General features: G+C 45.8%; 1 protein-coding gene across 1 annotated transcript in view; it reads right to left on the minus strand.

Moving 5' to 3' along the window:
- The window catches only part of LOC126326003 (zinc finger protein ZPR1), a 79,992-nt gene extending 65,110 nt beyond the window's left edge, over positions 1 to 14,882 (minus strand). The window contains exon 1 of the mRNA XM_049995490.1: positions 14,669 to 14,882. Within this exon, the coding sequence (XP_049851447.1) occupies positions 14,669 to 14,776 (108 nt within the window). The 5' untranslated portion in view covers positions 14,777 to 14,882. The remainder of the gene's footprint in view (positions 1 to 14,668) is intronic.
- Between the last annotated feature and the right edge of the window lie 1,815 nt (positions 14,883 to 16,697).

Below are 16,697 nucleotides of genomic sequence, written 5' to 3' on the forward strand. Positions count from 1 at the left end.
CACAGAGCAGTAAACAGCCCTAGCGCCCGGCCGCACCGCTGCCGCGAGGTTTTCAGCCACGTGTGCCGTGCAGGCAAGCAAATGAAGTGATCAAATCATGCCCGCGGTGTGCTACTAAACATTCGCGTGCGAATTGCCCATCACGCCAAGCTATTTGCTTGTATTGTCATAAAAAAGGACATGTTCAGAGCGTTTGCCAGAAAAAGCTCAGATCGGAAGCTCAAAACCGTTCCAAGCCCTTTGCTTCGGGCTGGAATCTGAATTGACCCAAGGATACTCAGGCTCGTGAAACTTCACCCATGGAAATTCATGCAGTTTATTCCACTCCGAGCAGTGCCACTCTCTCTAACAGTGACTGTGTTCGCCCCAAAAATAGTGTGCATCGACAACGCCGGAACTCCCGTCAAGTCGCGCGTGATTATGTACCAGTGTCAGTTCACGTTGCACAAGACAGTCGCTCTTGTCGTCAGCATGACAATAAACTTTTTGTAGACTTGGACATTAACGGCAAAGTGATACCATTCCAGCTCGATACCGGAGCTGCAGTTTCACTGATCAATCAAAACACTTACAAACTGCTGGGCACACCTCTGTTGCATGCCGCAAAGGTTAATTTAAGTAGTTATTCAGGACAAAAGATCCCTGTGTTAGGACAGTGCAGCCTTCTTGCAACATACAAACGACAAACAAAACTTGTGTCATTTTACGTCCTTCGTTCTTCTTCTGCAGTGAGCTTGTTTGGTTTCGATTTATTTCAGTTGTTTAACTTGTCTATAGTAAATCAGGTCCTATCAGTGAACCAGACGGTGCCTTCAGACAGTGTTAAGGCAACACTGAATCCACAACTAGTGATTGCAACTTTTCTTTTACCCCGCCTGGAAGATCTTTTTGACAAACTGTGCCCGGGCAAATATTTTTCGAATTTGGACCTAGCAGATGCATACTTGCAACTACCGATGGACAAAGAATCCCAGCGTGTTTTGATGGTCAACACACATCTTGGGTTGTATCGATTCAAACGACTGCCATTTGGGTGTGCATCCGCCCCTGCATTGTTTCAGAAATATCTACAAGCTGTTTGTGTGTCGGTGCCTACTGCAGCAAATTATCTGGACGATATTGTGATCTCCGGAAAGACGGAAGAAGAACATTTGGCCAATCTCAGAACATTATTTCAGGTCTTGCGACAAAATGGTCTTCGCTTGCGAAAGGACAAATGTGAGTTTTTTGCTCGGGACTTGCCATACCTGGGACATGTAATCAATGCCCAAGGCATACATCCCAGTCCCACGCACCTTCGTGCCATCCAAGACTTGCCTTCGCCGCGGAATTTGAAGCAGCTACAGAGTGTGCACGGAGAAATTACGTATTACAATAAATATGTGCCGCATGCATCTTCCATTTCAGCTCCGCTTCATCGCTTACGCCGTAAAGGTGTTCCGTTCGTCTGGACGACTGAATGCGAACGCGCCTTTCGCCAGTTGAAATCGGCATTGCTTTCCAATACTTGCCTTATGCCATTCAATCCCCGGAAGCCCCTTTTGTTGATGGTGGATGCATCGGATTTCGGGACCACAGCTGTGCTTGCGACAAAGATGGATCGCACGATCGCCCTATTGCCTTTGCGTCCAAATTGCTCTCGTCTGCGCAGAGAAATTATTCACAGATCAAGAAAAAAGCGTTGGCTCCCATATTTGGTGTTACAAAGTTTCATGATTTCTTGGATGGTCGCCACTTTACCATAATCACAGACAACAAACCTTTGACATCACTTTTTCATCCGACCAAGCCTGTACCTCCTCGTACAGCACAGAAATTCATTCGCTGGTCTATTTTCCTCTCGCAGTACCGCTACGATATCTTATATCGGTCCACTGCTAAGCACGGAAACGATGATGCGTTGTCCCGCTTGCCTGTTGCTGAGGATAGGGCATTCGATTCTTCCAAACTTGCTTGTATGTTCATAGCTGCGGAAACCGATGACGTGGTCGAATCGTTTCCGATTGATTTTCGTCGTGTAGCTACAGCCACAGCTGCCGATCCTGTCCTTGCTCCCGTTCTGCATTTTGTTGCTACTCAATGGCCCTTGTCAAAGTCATGGATCGGGGACCGGTTGGTTCGCCAATTTTTTGCTCACAAGGAGAGACTTTTTGTATGACGTGGTGTTTTGCTGTTGCGTTCTGATTATGATCAGTCCAGGGTCGTAGTACCACATTCGTTACAGTCCTCTGTCTTACAGCTTCTCCACAAAGGACATTGGGGTATAGTGAGAACGAAACAACTTGCTCGTCAGCACTGTTCTTGGTTCGGAATCGATGCCGCGATTACGAATCTGTGCTCTTCTTGCATGGTGTGTGCCGAGCAACAATCAGCACCACCGCGGAAATTCTTTGCATGGTCAAAAGCCACCTCCCCTTGGCAAACGCTTACACATCGATTTTGCTGGTCCATTCTGGAATGCTCGATGGTTGGTTGTGGTAGATTCATTCAGTAATTTTCCTTTTGTTGTCCGGGTGTCTTCCATGACGTCATCTGCCACCATCCAAGCGTTATCTGCTATCTTTTGCATTGAAGGTTTTCCACAGAGTACTGTTTCCGACAATGGCCCACAATTCATGTCAGCAGAATTTCAGTCATTCTGCAGGGCCAATGGTATTCAACATCTGATGTCCGGGCCGTTTTCGCCACAGGCAAACGGTGACGCTGAACGATTGGTCAGGACTTTCAAGTCACAGATGTTGAAGTTGAAAGAGTCGCATTCTCGGGAGGACGCGTTATTGCTCTTTTTGTCCTCGTATCGCTCTCAGCCCCGAGATGGTCGCTCGCCGGCTGAGTTGCTCCACAGTCGCCCTCATCGAACCTTGATGTCTTTGCTACATCCACCGCATCAGGTTCCTGTGCAGCAGCAGACACCTGCTTTTGCTCCCGGCGACGTTGTCTACTATCGCCAATCATGCGAATAACTGGCCGAAGAAGAGAGACTGCAGCCTTTGCCGCTGAGCAGATAACATACTGTATCCGCTGATGGCATAGAGCAGCAAACGCCCGACGATAAACAAGAGAAGGAGTACCATCCTTGGGAAACTGACAAAGGTCACAGAGCAGGTAGGTCCGGGGCTGGAGCCAAGGCAGTGCTGTACCCCAAGTTGTGAAGAAAGTTTTAGGAAAGTGCAAGGAAAGAGAATGGAGCAGTTGACAGAAGCGGACTCCTGGTGGTAGCAGGGAGGAAGGGTGGCCAGCATACCCTGAATCCAATGAGGCGTCGAAAAAAATGTCATGGGCCGGATTTGCAGACATGGAGACAGATGGCTAGCATAACAACTCAGAAGGACAGCTCACCAATAGAACACCGGAGGTTCAGCATTTTCAGCATAAAGGCTTTCCACAGGGCTGGTGTAAAAAGCTCCAGACACTAAACGTAATCCACTGTGGTGGATAGAGTCGAGACGCCAAAGAATAGATGGCCGAGCGGAGGAGTAAACTCTGCTTCCATAGTCCAATTTCAAGCGCACTAAGGCGCAGTGGTCCACTCCCCAGGAGGTGCCATTCAGGACACGGAGGGTGTTGAGGGATCGCAGTCAGCGAGCCGAAAGATAGGAAACGTGGGAGGACCAGCACAGTTTTCTGTCAAACATAAGACCCAAGAATTTAGCGACATCCGCGAACGGAAGGTTGATAGGTCCTAGATGTAAGGAAGGCAGAAGAAACTCCATACGATGCCAAAAATTTACACAAACGGTCTTACTGGGAAAAAAGCGGAACCCGGTTTCGATGCTCCAAGAGTGGAGGCGATAGAGACATCCTTGAAGATGTCGTTCAAGAGGGCTGGCCCATTGAGAGCTGTAGTAAATCGCAAAATCGTCCACAAAGAGGGAGCCAGAGACATCAGGAAGGATACAATCCATAATTGGATTTATGGCAATGGCAAACAGTACAACACTTAGCACGGAGCCCTGGGGTACCCCGTTTTCTTGGGAGAAGGTCCGGGGAAAGTAGTGTTCACCTGCACTTTAAATGTGTGCTCTGCCATAAATTCACGAAGAAAACGGGGCTGCCGACCTCAAAAGCTCAAAGAGAACAGTGTGCTCTCTCTCCAGATCAAAAAATATCATTACTGTTTGGCGTTTCCAGAGAAAATTGTTCATGATGTAAGTGGAGAGAGCAACAAGATGGTCAACTGCAGAACGTTGCTTTTGGAAACCGCATTGGGCAGGTGTTAAAAGACTGTGGGACTCCAGCAACCAGGCTAAACGGCAATTCACCATACGCTCCAAAACCTTACATACACTACTCGTGAGAGAAATGGGGCGACAGCTAGAGGGGAGATGTTTGTCCTTTCCAGGTTTCGCAACAGGAACAATGATAGCTTCCCGTCATCGCCTGGGAAAAGTACTGTTAGTCCAAATTCAATTATAAAGGCGAAGGAGGTAACACAGGTATGATAAATACAGCAACATTTGTATGTGGATACCATCCGGTCCTGGGGCGGAAGAGCGAGAAGAAGAGAGAGCATGTTGGAGTTCCCGCATGGAGAAAACAGTATTGTAGCTATCGCGATTTTGAGAGGAGAAGGCAAGAGGTTGCACTTCCGCTGCACGTTTCTTCGGGAGAAATGCTGGCAGGTAATTTGAAGAGCTTAAAATCTCAGCAAAGTGTTGAACCAATGAGTTAAAAATTGCAACGGGGTCCACTAATTATCATGCGTCACAGCGAGCCCAGAGACCGGGGAGAAACTAGGCGTTCCAGATAACTGCCGAATCCGACTTCAAACTTCCGAGGAGGGACTGTGAAGGTGTTAAAGGAGATAGTAAAGAAGTCCCAGCTTGCCTTCTTGGTATCGCGGATAACGCAATGGCATCATGCACGGAACTGCTTGTAGCAGATACAGTTGGCCAAAGTAGGATGGTGTCTGAAAACGTGAAGAGCACATCGCCACTCACATATTGCATCACGGCATGCCTTGTTCCACTAAGGAATGGGGGGTGCCGGGGCAATTCGGAGGTGCGAGGTATTGAACATTCCGCAGCTGTAAGAATAACTTCTGTAGTATGAGTGACCTCATTGTTGACGCTAGGAAAGTGATGGTCATCGAATGTCGCTAGACACGAAATAGTGTCCAATCGGCTTGGGCAAACTTCCAGCGTCTCGGGCACATATACGGCAGTTGTGGCTGCAATCAAAGGACACATGGAAAGTGGTCACTCGAGTGTGTATCAGCAAGAGCAAACCATTCGAAGTGTCGAGCTAGCGAAACAGTACCGACCGAAAGGTCGAAATGAGAGACATTTGTTGTGGAGGCAGACAAAAACGTAGGGTCCCCAATGTTGAGGCAAACAAGATCCGTTTAGTGGAAGACGTCTATCAATAGTGAGCCGCGCGGACAAGGATGCGGAGATCCCCAAAGCGGGTGGTGGACATTGAAGTCCCCAACCAGCAAATAGGGGTGCGGAAGCTGACCAAGAAGTTGAAGGAGATCAGCTCGTGCCATTGGTGTGGACGATGGAATGTAGACACTACAAAGAGAGAAGGTGTATCCAGAAAGGGAAAGATGGACAGCGACAGCTTGAAAGGAAGTGTTTAAGGGAATTGGGTGATAATTGACAGTATCATGGAAAAGAATCATGAGTCTTCCGTGTGCTGGAGCGCCTTCAACAGAGGGTAGATCAAATCAGACAGACTGAAAATGGGGGAAAACAAAGCGATCGTGGGGACGCAGCTTTGTTTCCTGAAGACAGAGGATGACCGGCGAGTAGGATCATAATATGATCGACAATTCATCCCGATTGGCTCGAAGGCCGCGGACATTACAATGGATAATGGACATAGGTTGTTGTTGTCTTCAGTCCTGAGACTGGTTTGATGCAGCTCTCCAATGGACATAGGGTGAACAGAAATTGGAAGAATGTGACCAAGGTTGCCCTCAACTCAACGACTGCTCAGAGCTTGCAACCGACAGCGTGGAACAGCATTCGGCCGAAGGCAGAAGATCCAGATCCATAGGTTGTTTGGGAGCAGCTCTTGCCACCAGCGATCGGCCGGTTGATCGGTCGTCAGCAGTGCCCCTCGGCGACACAGAAGACGGCCGAGAGCGGTTACTGCCAGTCGGTGCTGTAGATGAGACACGCCGTGGCGGAGAAGGAGACTAACTGGGTTTCTTATTAGCCTTTTTGGAAACAGAACATTGAGATGAAGGAGGAACCGATGGTTGAGAAGTTGGGGCACGTAAAAAATCTTCACGAGTAGGCTCTTTTTTGGAAGTCCAGGTGTCTGATTTTGGGGCTCGAGATTTAGCAGAACCCGATGAAGGGTGAGCCATAGAGTGAGCAGGTGAGAGTAGGGAGGTTGAATGGGCGATCTTTGCACTGGCTGATCTGACGACTGTGGCACTAAAGGTGAGATCACAAGTCTGAGTGGCTGCCTCCTTTGTTGGCCGAGGAGAGGCAACGACAGTGCTGTATTTACCTTTGTGAGGCACAGCGGGCTTTCGACTGGCAAATAACTTTCGAGCAAAAAAGGTTGACACCTTTTCCTACACTCTGATTTCCTGAATGAGCCGTTCGTCTTTAAAAATGGGGCAATCTCTAGAGGAAGCAGCGTGGTCACCCAAACAGTTGATGTAACGAGGGGATGGAGGTGGAAGAGCACCCTCATGGGCATCCTTGCCACACACAACGCATTTGGCCGGATTGGAACAGGACTGACTGGTATGATTGAACCGCTGGCACCGATAGCAACGCGTAGGGCTTGGGATGTAAGGGCGAATGGAAATGATCTCATAGCCCGCTTTTATGTTCGATGGAAGTTGAACTCTGTGAAATGTCAAGAAGACAGTACGGGTTGGAATGATGTTCGTGTCAACCCTTTTCATGACTCGGTGAACAGCCGTTACGTCCTGGTCAGTCAGGTAGTTTTGAATTTCCTCGTCGGACAATCCATAAAGGGAGCATGCATAAAGGACCCCATGTGATGAATTTAAGGTGCGGTGTGCTTCCATCCGGACAGGAAGGTGTGTAGCAGTGAAGTACGCAGCAATTTTTGTGCCTGGAGGGCACTGACTGTTTCTAACAACAAGATGCCATTTCGTAATCTGGAACAAGACTTTACAGGACCTGCAATTGGTTCAACACCTTTCTGAATAATGGAAGGGTTGACCGTGGAGAAGTCGTGACCTTTGTCAGACCGAGAAACAACAAGGAACTGTGGCAACAATGGAAGAACTGTCTGTGGTTGAGACACATTGAACTTACGCTTGTGAGCAGACATAGTAGATGATGAGGAAACCATTGCGGAAGTACCCCCCATGATTACCGGCGTCTCCGATGGCGCACTCCTTCCTTGTGGGAGCCCTCTCTGAGGGCACTCCCGCCTTAGGTGATTGTTCACACCACAGGTCACACCTCCCGAGAAACAGACAGAGGGACCAATCGGCACTTTCGGAAAGTATCTGCTCAGGTAATCACCCCTTCCTGGGCCAGGCCGTTACCAGGGGGTTCGTACTTGTCCTACCTGTCTACCCGTGGCGGGGAATTACGAGTTATCCCGTCACCAGCTAAGCATGGGAATGTGTGGGACGGCCTTCAGACATGCACAGGGAGGAAAAAAGAGAAAATAGGAAAACAAGGAAATGGAAGGAAAGTAGAGGTCTCAAACGCCGCAACAGAGAAAAGGGTAAAGAGAAGAGGTAAGGAAAAGATAAGGACAAAGGAAGGGCAAAGACTTACCAGCAGAGAAAGTGAAGAAGAGAGACTGTTTTACATTTTTGAGCGTCCGTCTCCCTCCCAGAGAGGGAGAAAGGGAAGGAAAGAGGCGGTGGTAAGGGGGGGGGGGGGGAGTGGGCGGGGAGATGGGGAAGGATGCAGAAGAGGAAGGTATGCAGCCCGGAAAGGAAGGAGGGTCACATTAGCTCGGAGTCCCGTGCTCGCTACGCACGTATCCACAAAAGAGATGTGGACCCCCCGGGGGTAGGTCCAGGGACTGTAGCAGTCTCCGGAATCATGGGCAGTGGAGCAGCAGGAGAGCACGGCTGACTTCCAGTAGGGCGACCCTGATGACGGCAGCAGCAGCATTGGCAAACCAGGAGTCTGCTGAGCCGGCTGGACTTGCGGGACAGCATGTGGACAGCACCCCAACACTACGCTTCTCCCATCAAGTACTGTAAATTATCGGAATAAACAAATGTTACCAAATACTGCTGCATCACTCTGCACTGCCCCTTGATGCTCTTGAACTTGCTCGGCTTCAGCTGTGCCATCTGGAGTCCCGGGTTCGACCCCCCAACTACATCTACATCTACATCTACATCCGTACTCCGCAAGCCACCTGACGGTGTGTGGCGGAGGGTACCCTGAGTACCTCTATCGGTTCTCCCTTCTATTCCAGTCTCGTATTGTACGTGGAAAGAAGGATTGTCGGTATGCTTCTGTGTGGGCTCTAATCTCTCTGATTTTATCCTCATGGTCTCTTCGCGAGATATACGTAGGAGGGAGCAATATACTGCTTGACTCTTCGGTGAAGGTATGTTCTCGAAACTTCAACAAAAGCCCGTACCGAGCTACTGAGCGTCTCTCCTGCAGAGTCTTCCACTGGAGTTTATCTATCATCTCCGTAACGCTTTCGCAATTACTGAATGATCCTGTAACGAAGCGCGCTGCTCTCCGTTGGATCTTCTCTATCTCTTCTATCAACCCTACCTGGTGCGGATCCCACACTGCTGAGCAGTATTCAAGCATTGGGCGAACAAGCGTACTGTAACCTACTTCCTTTGTTGTCGGATTGCATTTCCTTAGGATTCTTCCAATGAATCTCAGTCTGGCATCTGCTTTACCGACGATCAACTTTATATGACCATTCCATTTTAAATCACTCCTAATGCGTACTCCCAGATAATTTATGGAATTAACTGCTTCCAGTTGCTGACCTGCTATTTTGTAGCTAAATGATAAGGGACCTATCTTTCTATGTATTCGCATCACATTACACTTCGCTACATTGAGATTCAATTGCCATTCCGTGCACCATGCGTCAATTCGCTGCAGATCCTCCTGCATTTCAGTACAATTTTCCATTGTTGCAACCTCTCGATACACCACAGCATCATCTGCAAAAAGCCTCAGTGAACTTCCGATGTCATCCACCAGGTCATTTATGTATATTGTGAATAGCAACGGTCCTATGACACTCCCCTGCGGCACACCTGAAATCACTCTTACTTCGGAAGACTTCTCTCCATTGAGAATGACGTGCTGCGTTCTGTTATCTAGGAACTCCTCAATCCAATCACACAATTGATCTGATAGTCCGTATGCTCTTACTTTGTTCATTAAACGACTATGGGGAACTGTGTCAAACGCCTTGCGGAAGTCAAGAAACACGGCATCTACCTGTGAACCCGTGTCTAAGGCCCTCTGAGTCTCGTGGACGAATAGCGCGAGCTGGGTTTCACACGATCGTCTTTTTCGAAACCCATGCTGATTCCTACAGAGTAGATTTCTAGTCTCCAGAAAAGACATTATACTCGAACATAATACGTGTTCCAAAATTCTACAACTGATCGACGTTAGAGATATAGGTCTATAGTTCTGCACATCTGTTCGACGTCCCTTCTTGAGAACGGGGATGACCTGTGCCCTTTTCCAATCCTTTGGAACGCTTCGCTCTTCTAGAGACCTACGGTACACCGCTGCAAGAAGGGGGGCAAGTTCCTTCGCGTACTCTGTGTAAAATCGAACTGGTATCCCATCAGGACCAGCGGCCTTTCCTCTTTTGAGCGATTTTAATTGTTTCTCTATCCCTCTGTCGTCTACTTCGATATCTACCATTTTGTCAACTGTGCGACAATCTAGAGAAGGAAGCACAGTGCAGTCTTCCTCTGTGAAACAGCTTTGGAAGAAGACATTTAGTAATTCGGCCTTTAGTCTGTCATCCTCTGTTTCAGTACCATTTTGGTCACAGAGTGTCTGGACATTTTGTTTTGATCCACCTACCGCTTTGACATAGGACCAAAATTTCTTAGGATTTTCTGCCAAGTCAGTACATAGTACGTTACTTTCGAATTCATTGAAAGCCTCTCGCATAGCCCTCCTCACACTACATTTCGCTTCGCGTAATTTTTGTTTGTCTGCAAGGCTTTGGCTATGTTTATGTTTGCTGTGAAGTTCCCTTTGCTTCCGCAGCAGTTTTCTAACTCTGTTGTTGTACCACGGTGGCTCTTTTCCATCTCTTACGATCTTGCTTGGCACATACTCATCTAACGCATATTGTACCATGGTTTTGAACTTTGTCCACTGATCCTCAACACTATCTGCACTTGAGACAAAACTTTTGTGTTGAGCCGTCAGGTACTCTGTAATCTGCTTTTTGTCACTTTTGCTAAACAGAAAAATCTTCCTACCTTTTTTAATATTTCTATTTACGGCTGAAATCATCGACGCAGTAACCGCTTTATGATCGCTGATTCCCTGTTCTGCATTAACTGATTCAAATAGTTCGGGTCTGTTTGTCACCAGAAGGTCTAATATATTATCGCCACGAGTCGGTTTTTTGTTTAACTGCTCAAGGTAGTTTTCAGATAAAGCACTTAAAAATATTTCACTGGATTCTTTGTCCCTGCCACCCGTTATGAACGTTTGAGTCTCCCAGTCTATATCCGGCAAATTAAAATCTCCACCCAGAACTATAACATGGTGGGGAAATCTACTCGAAATATTTTCCAAATTATTCTTCAGGTGCTGAGCCACAACAGCTGCTGAGCCCGGGGGCCTATAGAGACATCCAATTACCATGTCTGAGCCTGCTTTAACCGTGACCTTCACCCAAATCATTTCACAATTCGAATCTCCGTCAATTTCCTTCGATACTATTGCACTTCTTATCGCTATAAACACGCCTCCCCCTTCACTCTCCAGCCTATCTCTGCGGTATACATTCCAATCAGAGTTTAGGATTTCATTACTGTTTACGTCTGGTTTCAGCCAACTTTCTGTTCCTAGTACTATATGGGCGTTGTGACCGTTTATTAATGAGAGCAGTTCTGGGACCTTTCTATAGACGCTTCTGCAGTTTACTGTTAGCACATTAATATTGTTATTCCTTGTTGCATTTTGCCTACTCCTGCCTTGCCGCGTCTCAGGAGGCGTCTTGTCGGGCCTAGGGAGGGAATTCTCTAACCTAAAAAAACCCCATGTGCACTCCACACGTACTCCGCTACCCTCGTAGCCGCTTCCGGCGTGTAGTGCACGCCTGACCTATTCAGGGGGACCCTACATTTCTCCACCCGATAGCGGAGGTCGAGAAATTTGCACCCCAGCTCTCCGCAGAATCGTCTGAGCCTCTGGTTTAAGCCTTCCACTCGGCTCCAAACCAGAGGACCGCGATCGGTTCTCAGAACGATACTACAAATAGTTAGCTCTGATTCCACCCCGCGAGCGAGGCTTTCCACCTTCACCAACTCCGCCAACCGCCTGTACGAACTGAGGATGACCTCTGAACCCAGACGGCAAGAGTCATTGGTGCCGACATGAGCAACAATTTGCAGTCGGGTGCACCCAGTGCTCTCTATCGCCGCCGGTAGGGCCTCCTCCACATCTCGGATGAGACCCCCCGGCAAGCAGACAGAGTGAACACTGGCCTTCTTCCCCGACCTTTCCGCTATTTCCCTAAGGGGCTCCATCACCCGCCTAACGTTGGAGCTCCCAATAACTAATAAACCCCTCCCCCCGTGTGCCTGCTCGGACCTTGCTGAAGGAGCAGCCACATGTCCACTCACAGGCAGAGCGGGCGATGCCACACGGCCAGCCTCCACATTGTCCCTCCGCCTCGTGCGCCGCGAACGCCGCTGAACCCGCCACTCCCCTTGGGGAGAGGGTGGCCCAACCGCGCCCGGCACCCGCGAAGATGTCTCGACAGCAGGGACAGTGGGTGAAGCATCTAACGCCTGGGGTGCACCATGCGACGCACCAGACTCCCCACTGCCGCTACACTCCGAGGCAGCAGCCTGAAGACGGCTGACCGCGGCCATCAACACGCTCAGCTGTTCGCGAAGAGTGGCCAGCTCCTCCTGCGTCCGTACACAGCAGCCACACATCCTAGCCATCCTAAGAAATCAATTTACTATAGAGTGTTAATCAGCTTTTAACTAGACTGCTAATTCACTAAAGGCGGTTGATTATTGACTAAACTGTGATTGCTAACCACTTCTTGTAGAAACAAGGAAAATAGCACTACCTGTCTCTGGACGGTATTGAAAACAAACACTAGCACTACGAGCACTATGGCTGACTAAAGGGACTCTCTGACTGTATTCGAAACACACACGAGATCTATGGAACACTTAATAGCACTCTACTATTAAAGCTTCCTAAAAGCAAAAACACGCAGAAGAAGAAGAAGAAGTAAGAAAAATACAGATAATACTTAAATTAAGGTAGCTCGCTGCACAGCAGACGTGAAGCAGACGGCGGTTAGGGCGACACTGACACTACTGGCACTATGGCTGACTAAAGGGACTCTCTCTGACTGTATTCAAAACAAACACGAGATCTATGGAACACTTAATAGCACTCTACTATTAAAGCTTCCTAAAAGCAAAAACACGCAGAAGAAGAAGAAGTAAGAAAAATACAGATAATACTTAAATTAAGGTAGCTCGCTGCACAGCAGACGTGAAGCAGACGGCGGTTAGGGCAATAAGGCACTTCAGTCCGATTACTGCAATCACATATTGGTCCCTTCGGTACTTTTTAGAGCCTCTCCAGTTCCCTCTATTATCAAATGAATTACTACTCGATCTGCTTGCAATTGCAAGTGGCATATCAACATCACAGCTCTTCAGGAAACGCCCGATGATACATTTTCTTTTTTTTTTAAATACAGGTAACCCAGCACATTTCAACACTGTGTGACTAGAACAAATTTGTGAATGTAGACAAAATATGTCAGTTTGTCAGGCTGCTGTATTGCACATACTACAATGAACACACAGTCAAGACTGTGCAGTAATGAAGAATCCAAAATAAAGGGATATACTAATCCAGCTATTGATAGTCAATGTGGCAGACTGCTATCATATTAATAGAAAAGCTTGAAAGCTATGGCAAAGGCCAAGGATAATAATGGCTAAAACAGTATGTTGACAACAGAAGGCAGTATGTGCTCAATACTCGCGCAAATAAAGTTGACATTCAGCACGGTGGTTGATGGGAGCAACTGTAAATGGGAAATGCCTCTACGGCCATTCCCATCAGGCACTGCGTTGGGTGTCAACATTGTTTGCATGAATAATGCAGAGACTTGAAGCTGATCTGCGATCAAGGCTGTTAAGTATGAGGTAACACAGTATTCTATACTTTGTTCACTATTATTGGACCAATTTATAAACAATCTCAAAGTCAATCAGAAGGAACAAAACCTGCTGTATGCCGATGATGTGATATTAGTAAAAAAGAAGTTGAAATCTAATTTTTTTCAAAAACCAGCAGTGTAGTGAGAATAACTGAAAAGTCTAATATTACAATGGTAACTAAGAACCAGTCACCTATAACCTAACAGAGACACTGGGCTACAAGACAGATTTGAAAGTCACTACAACTATGACTCCACACCAACTCGTAATCAAACTGTCGCTGTCCAACCTACCCAAGACCTTGGACTACATTAGAGATCACTGTGTCACAACAACCTACAAGGCAAAAAATAATACATACACGACAGAAATGTTGTCAGTAACCTCTTTCCTTTATGTCTGTGCACAAAAGACTTGTGTTCATTATAAATGTAAACAATAAGTCGGTCCTCATAGTGTTTATTAACAAAGGAATGAAGACCACATAGACAAATTTATTGATGAAACAAAATTGCAGGAAGCTGCCAGTGTAAAATTTTTGGGAATTATGTCGGACAATAAGCTCCAATGGGGAAAACGCTGAGGCAATGTCTGCTATAAATGAAGTAGTGTACTATTTAGTAGGAAACAGTTTGCACATAAGCTAATAAGCAACTTCTGTGCACAGTGTAAATGGTCTTTTTCAATCATACTTACACTGTGGAATTATAGTATAAGAAAACTCCAGTTTCAATAATATAAATGGGAGGAAGAAAAGAGGTGTCCTCTCTCTAATGCCCCATCCCTGAAGAAATAGCACCAGAATGGTGCAAACAGAAATCAATTACAGCACTAGACTATGTTAGATACACAATAAACCGTTACGTAAGACGTGGATAATAGAAGTAGATATATAAATCGAGGCCAATTCAAAAATACTGTTAAATATTGGGGAAAATGTTCGACTCTAATAACGCCTTGCTGCTTCCTCAATATTATTTCTGCTTTCCCACAAAAACATGTCTGCAATGTCACTTTCATCAACAAAAGTAAATTGGAGTGTCTGTGAAATCAAGCGCTTTATATATTGGTAAAAGGTTGACACGTTTCTCAAAACCGCCCACGTTGAACTATTAGAATTAAATAACAGTTGTCAATTTTATGCCAAAAAAATTCTAATGCCATTTTGTGCTGACTTCACCAACTATAAAAAATGTAAACCGAATACAAAGACGTCCATACGGTCTCAACAGAGTTGAAAACACCGATAGACTGAGACACATTTCAAATTAAAATTATCTGCAACTCCTTTCACATAAACGGCCTATTAACTGCAAAACTAAAACTTACATTTTCACCACAATTCATACAAAGGCTTTCAATTTCCGTTGTTTCGGGATCTGGGTCATCTGCAGCTAGGTCTCTAAATATCGGCCTTTTATCAATGTCCTTCGACATACTCAGCTTACAAACGTTAACCAAATTACACGCGTAAACAACACACAAGTTTTACATACAAAACACATCAAAGAGTCCACTTATCATGGCATAAAGACATCTCACTCATCAATCGATGGAAACTTGCCAAACCACTAAAACGAAATAAGTTGAACGTGTCTGCATAGAAAAAAAGACCAGAAAAGGAATGAAAGAAAATAACAAATATTATATTGTCATTTTAGTTTTGTAAAAAAGTATACTTTGGAACAGGTCAACATTAATTTATATTTATTTTCTTAACTTTGAGTGTGCTGGAGATAACATACAAGCAATTAACTGTGAGTGAATAACATTATTCGAATTTCATGTGCTTGATAGTACGAAAGTAGTAAGCCTGCATTTTTTAAAGATCCAGACTAATTGTGTGCACCATTGTACATATTAATTTAAACATTAATTTGTATCCATGAAACCTACCGGTACCAATTTACCAAATCATATGTGCACTGCAGCGAAGTTTGTTCACACAACAGAAGATAGAATATTTCCAATTTTGTTTGCAGTGGAAGATGCATCAAAGTCATGCCCGTTAAGAATAGTATACGGCACCTCAGTTTATTTTGAACTTATGTTTTAGTTACATCCATTTGACTAAATACTCTAACTACCCGGTTAGCACGTGTAAAAACGATCGGAAATACTGAGAAAAAAAAGCCAATGCGTTAAACGAATCTCCTCCAGTTGCACCTCCGTACTTCCAAACTTCATCCCAAAATGCAATAATGTTGGACATATTGTTCCATGTAATGAGAGACAATTTATCCCATTGGAGTTGAATGGGTTCTGTGTTTGTTTGGGGGCCACCCCCGTACATTCCTACAATATTAATAAAGGCTCTTTCACTCTCCTTTAGCAGTGTGTTACAGACAGCGTGGAAACCATTCTCAATGGCTCTGTATCCTCTGGTAACCCTGCTTGCCGACATTCCCTCATTTTCTTGGTGGCGTTAACAATTTGAACGTAGTGGTTCAATCATTTTTCCAAAGCTGTAGCCTAAATATGGCTTTAGATCTAAATAACCCATCACATTATGTTTAAAGCAATGAATCTTCGTGGGAGGAACTACTCTTATACACAATAATCTGTGGTTATCCATTGAGAGTTAATCATTTATATACGTTATGTTCCCTAATACATGGAGCATAGAATGCTAAAACTATATCAGTAGTCAAAGAATAACTCATAGACTCATGAATACACATGGGATCATGAGTACCACGGAAAATTTATGTACACTGCCACTGTGCTTGTGCCACGGTGTGTTACCTGAGATACCCACCCCCAACTTCCCCCACTTCCCCATAGTCTCAACGATATCTGAGGTTGAATCAGCCATGTTGTGCACTCTTCTCACTGTTTTTTGCTTAACGTGGCATTACCAGTGGGTTGTGGGGAAACTTTCATCATGACAGTAACTGTGTTGTTGTTGTGGTCTTCAGTCCTGAGACTGGTTTGATGCAGCTCTCCATACTACTCTATCCTGTGCAAGCTTCTTCATCTGCCAGTACCTACTGCAACCTACATCCTTCTGAATCTACTTAGTGTATTCATCTCTTGGTCTCCCTCTACGATTTTTACCTTCCACACTGCCCTCCAATACTAAACTGGTGGTCCCTTGATGCCTCAGAATATGTCCTACCAACCGATGCCTTCTTCTAGTCAAGTTGTGCCACACACATCTCTTCTCCCCAGTCCTATTCAATACTTCCTCATTAGTTATGTGATCTACCCATCTAATCTTCAAATTCTTCTGTAGTACCACATTTTGAAAGCTTCTGTTCTCTTCTTGTCCAAACTAGTTATCGTCCATGTTTCACTTCCATACATGGCTGCACTCCATACAAATACTTTCAGAAACAACTTCCTGACACTTAAACCT

Source organism: Schistocerca gregaria, chromosome 1 (genome assembly GCF_023897955.1).
Source record: "Schistocerca gregaria isolate iqSchGreg1 chromosome 1, iqSchGreg1.2, whole genome shotgun sequence".
Lineage (NCBI taxonomy): Eukaryota > Metazoa > Arthropoda > Insecta > Orthoptera > Acrididae > Schistocerca > Schistocerca gregaria.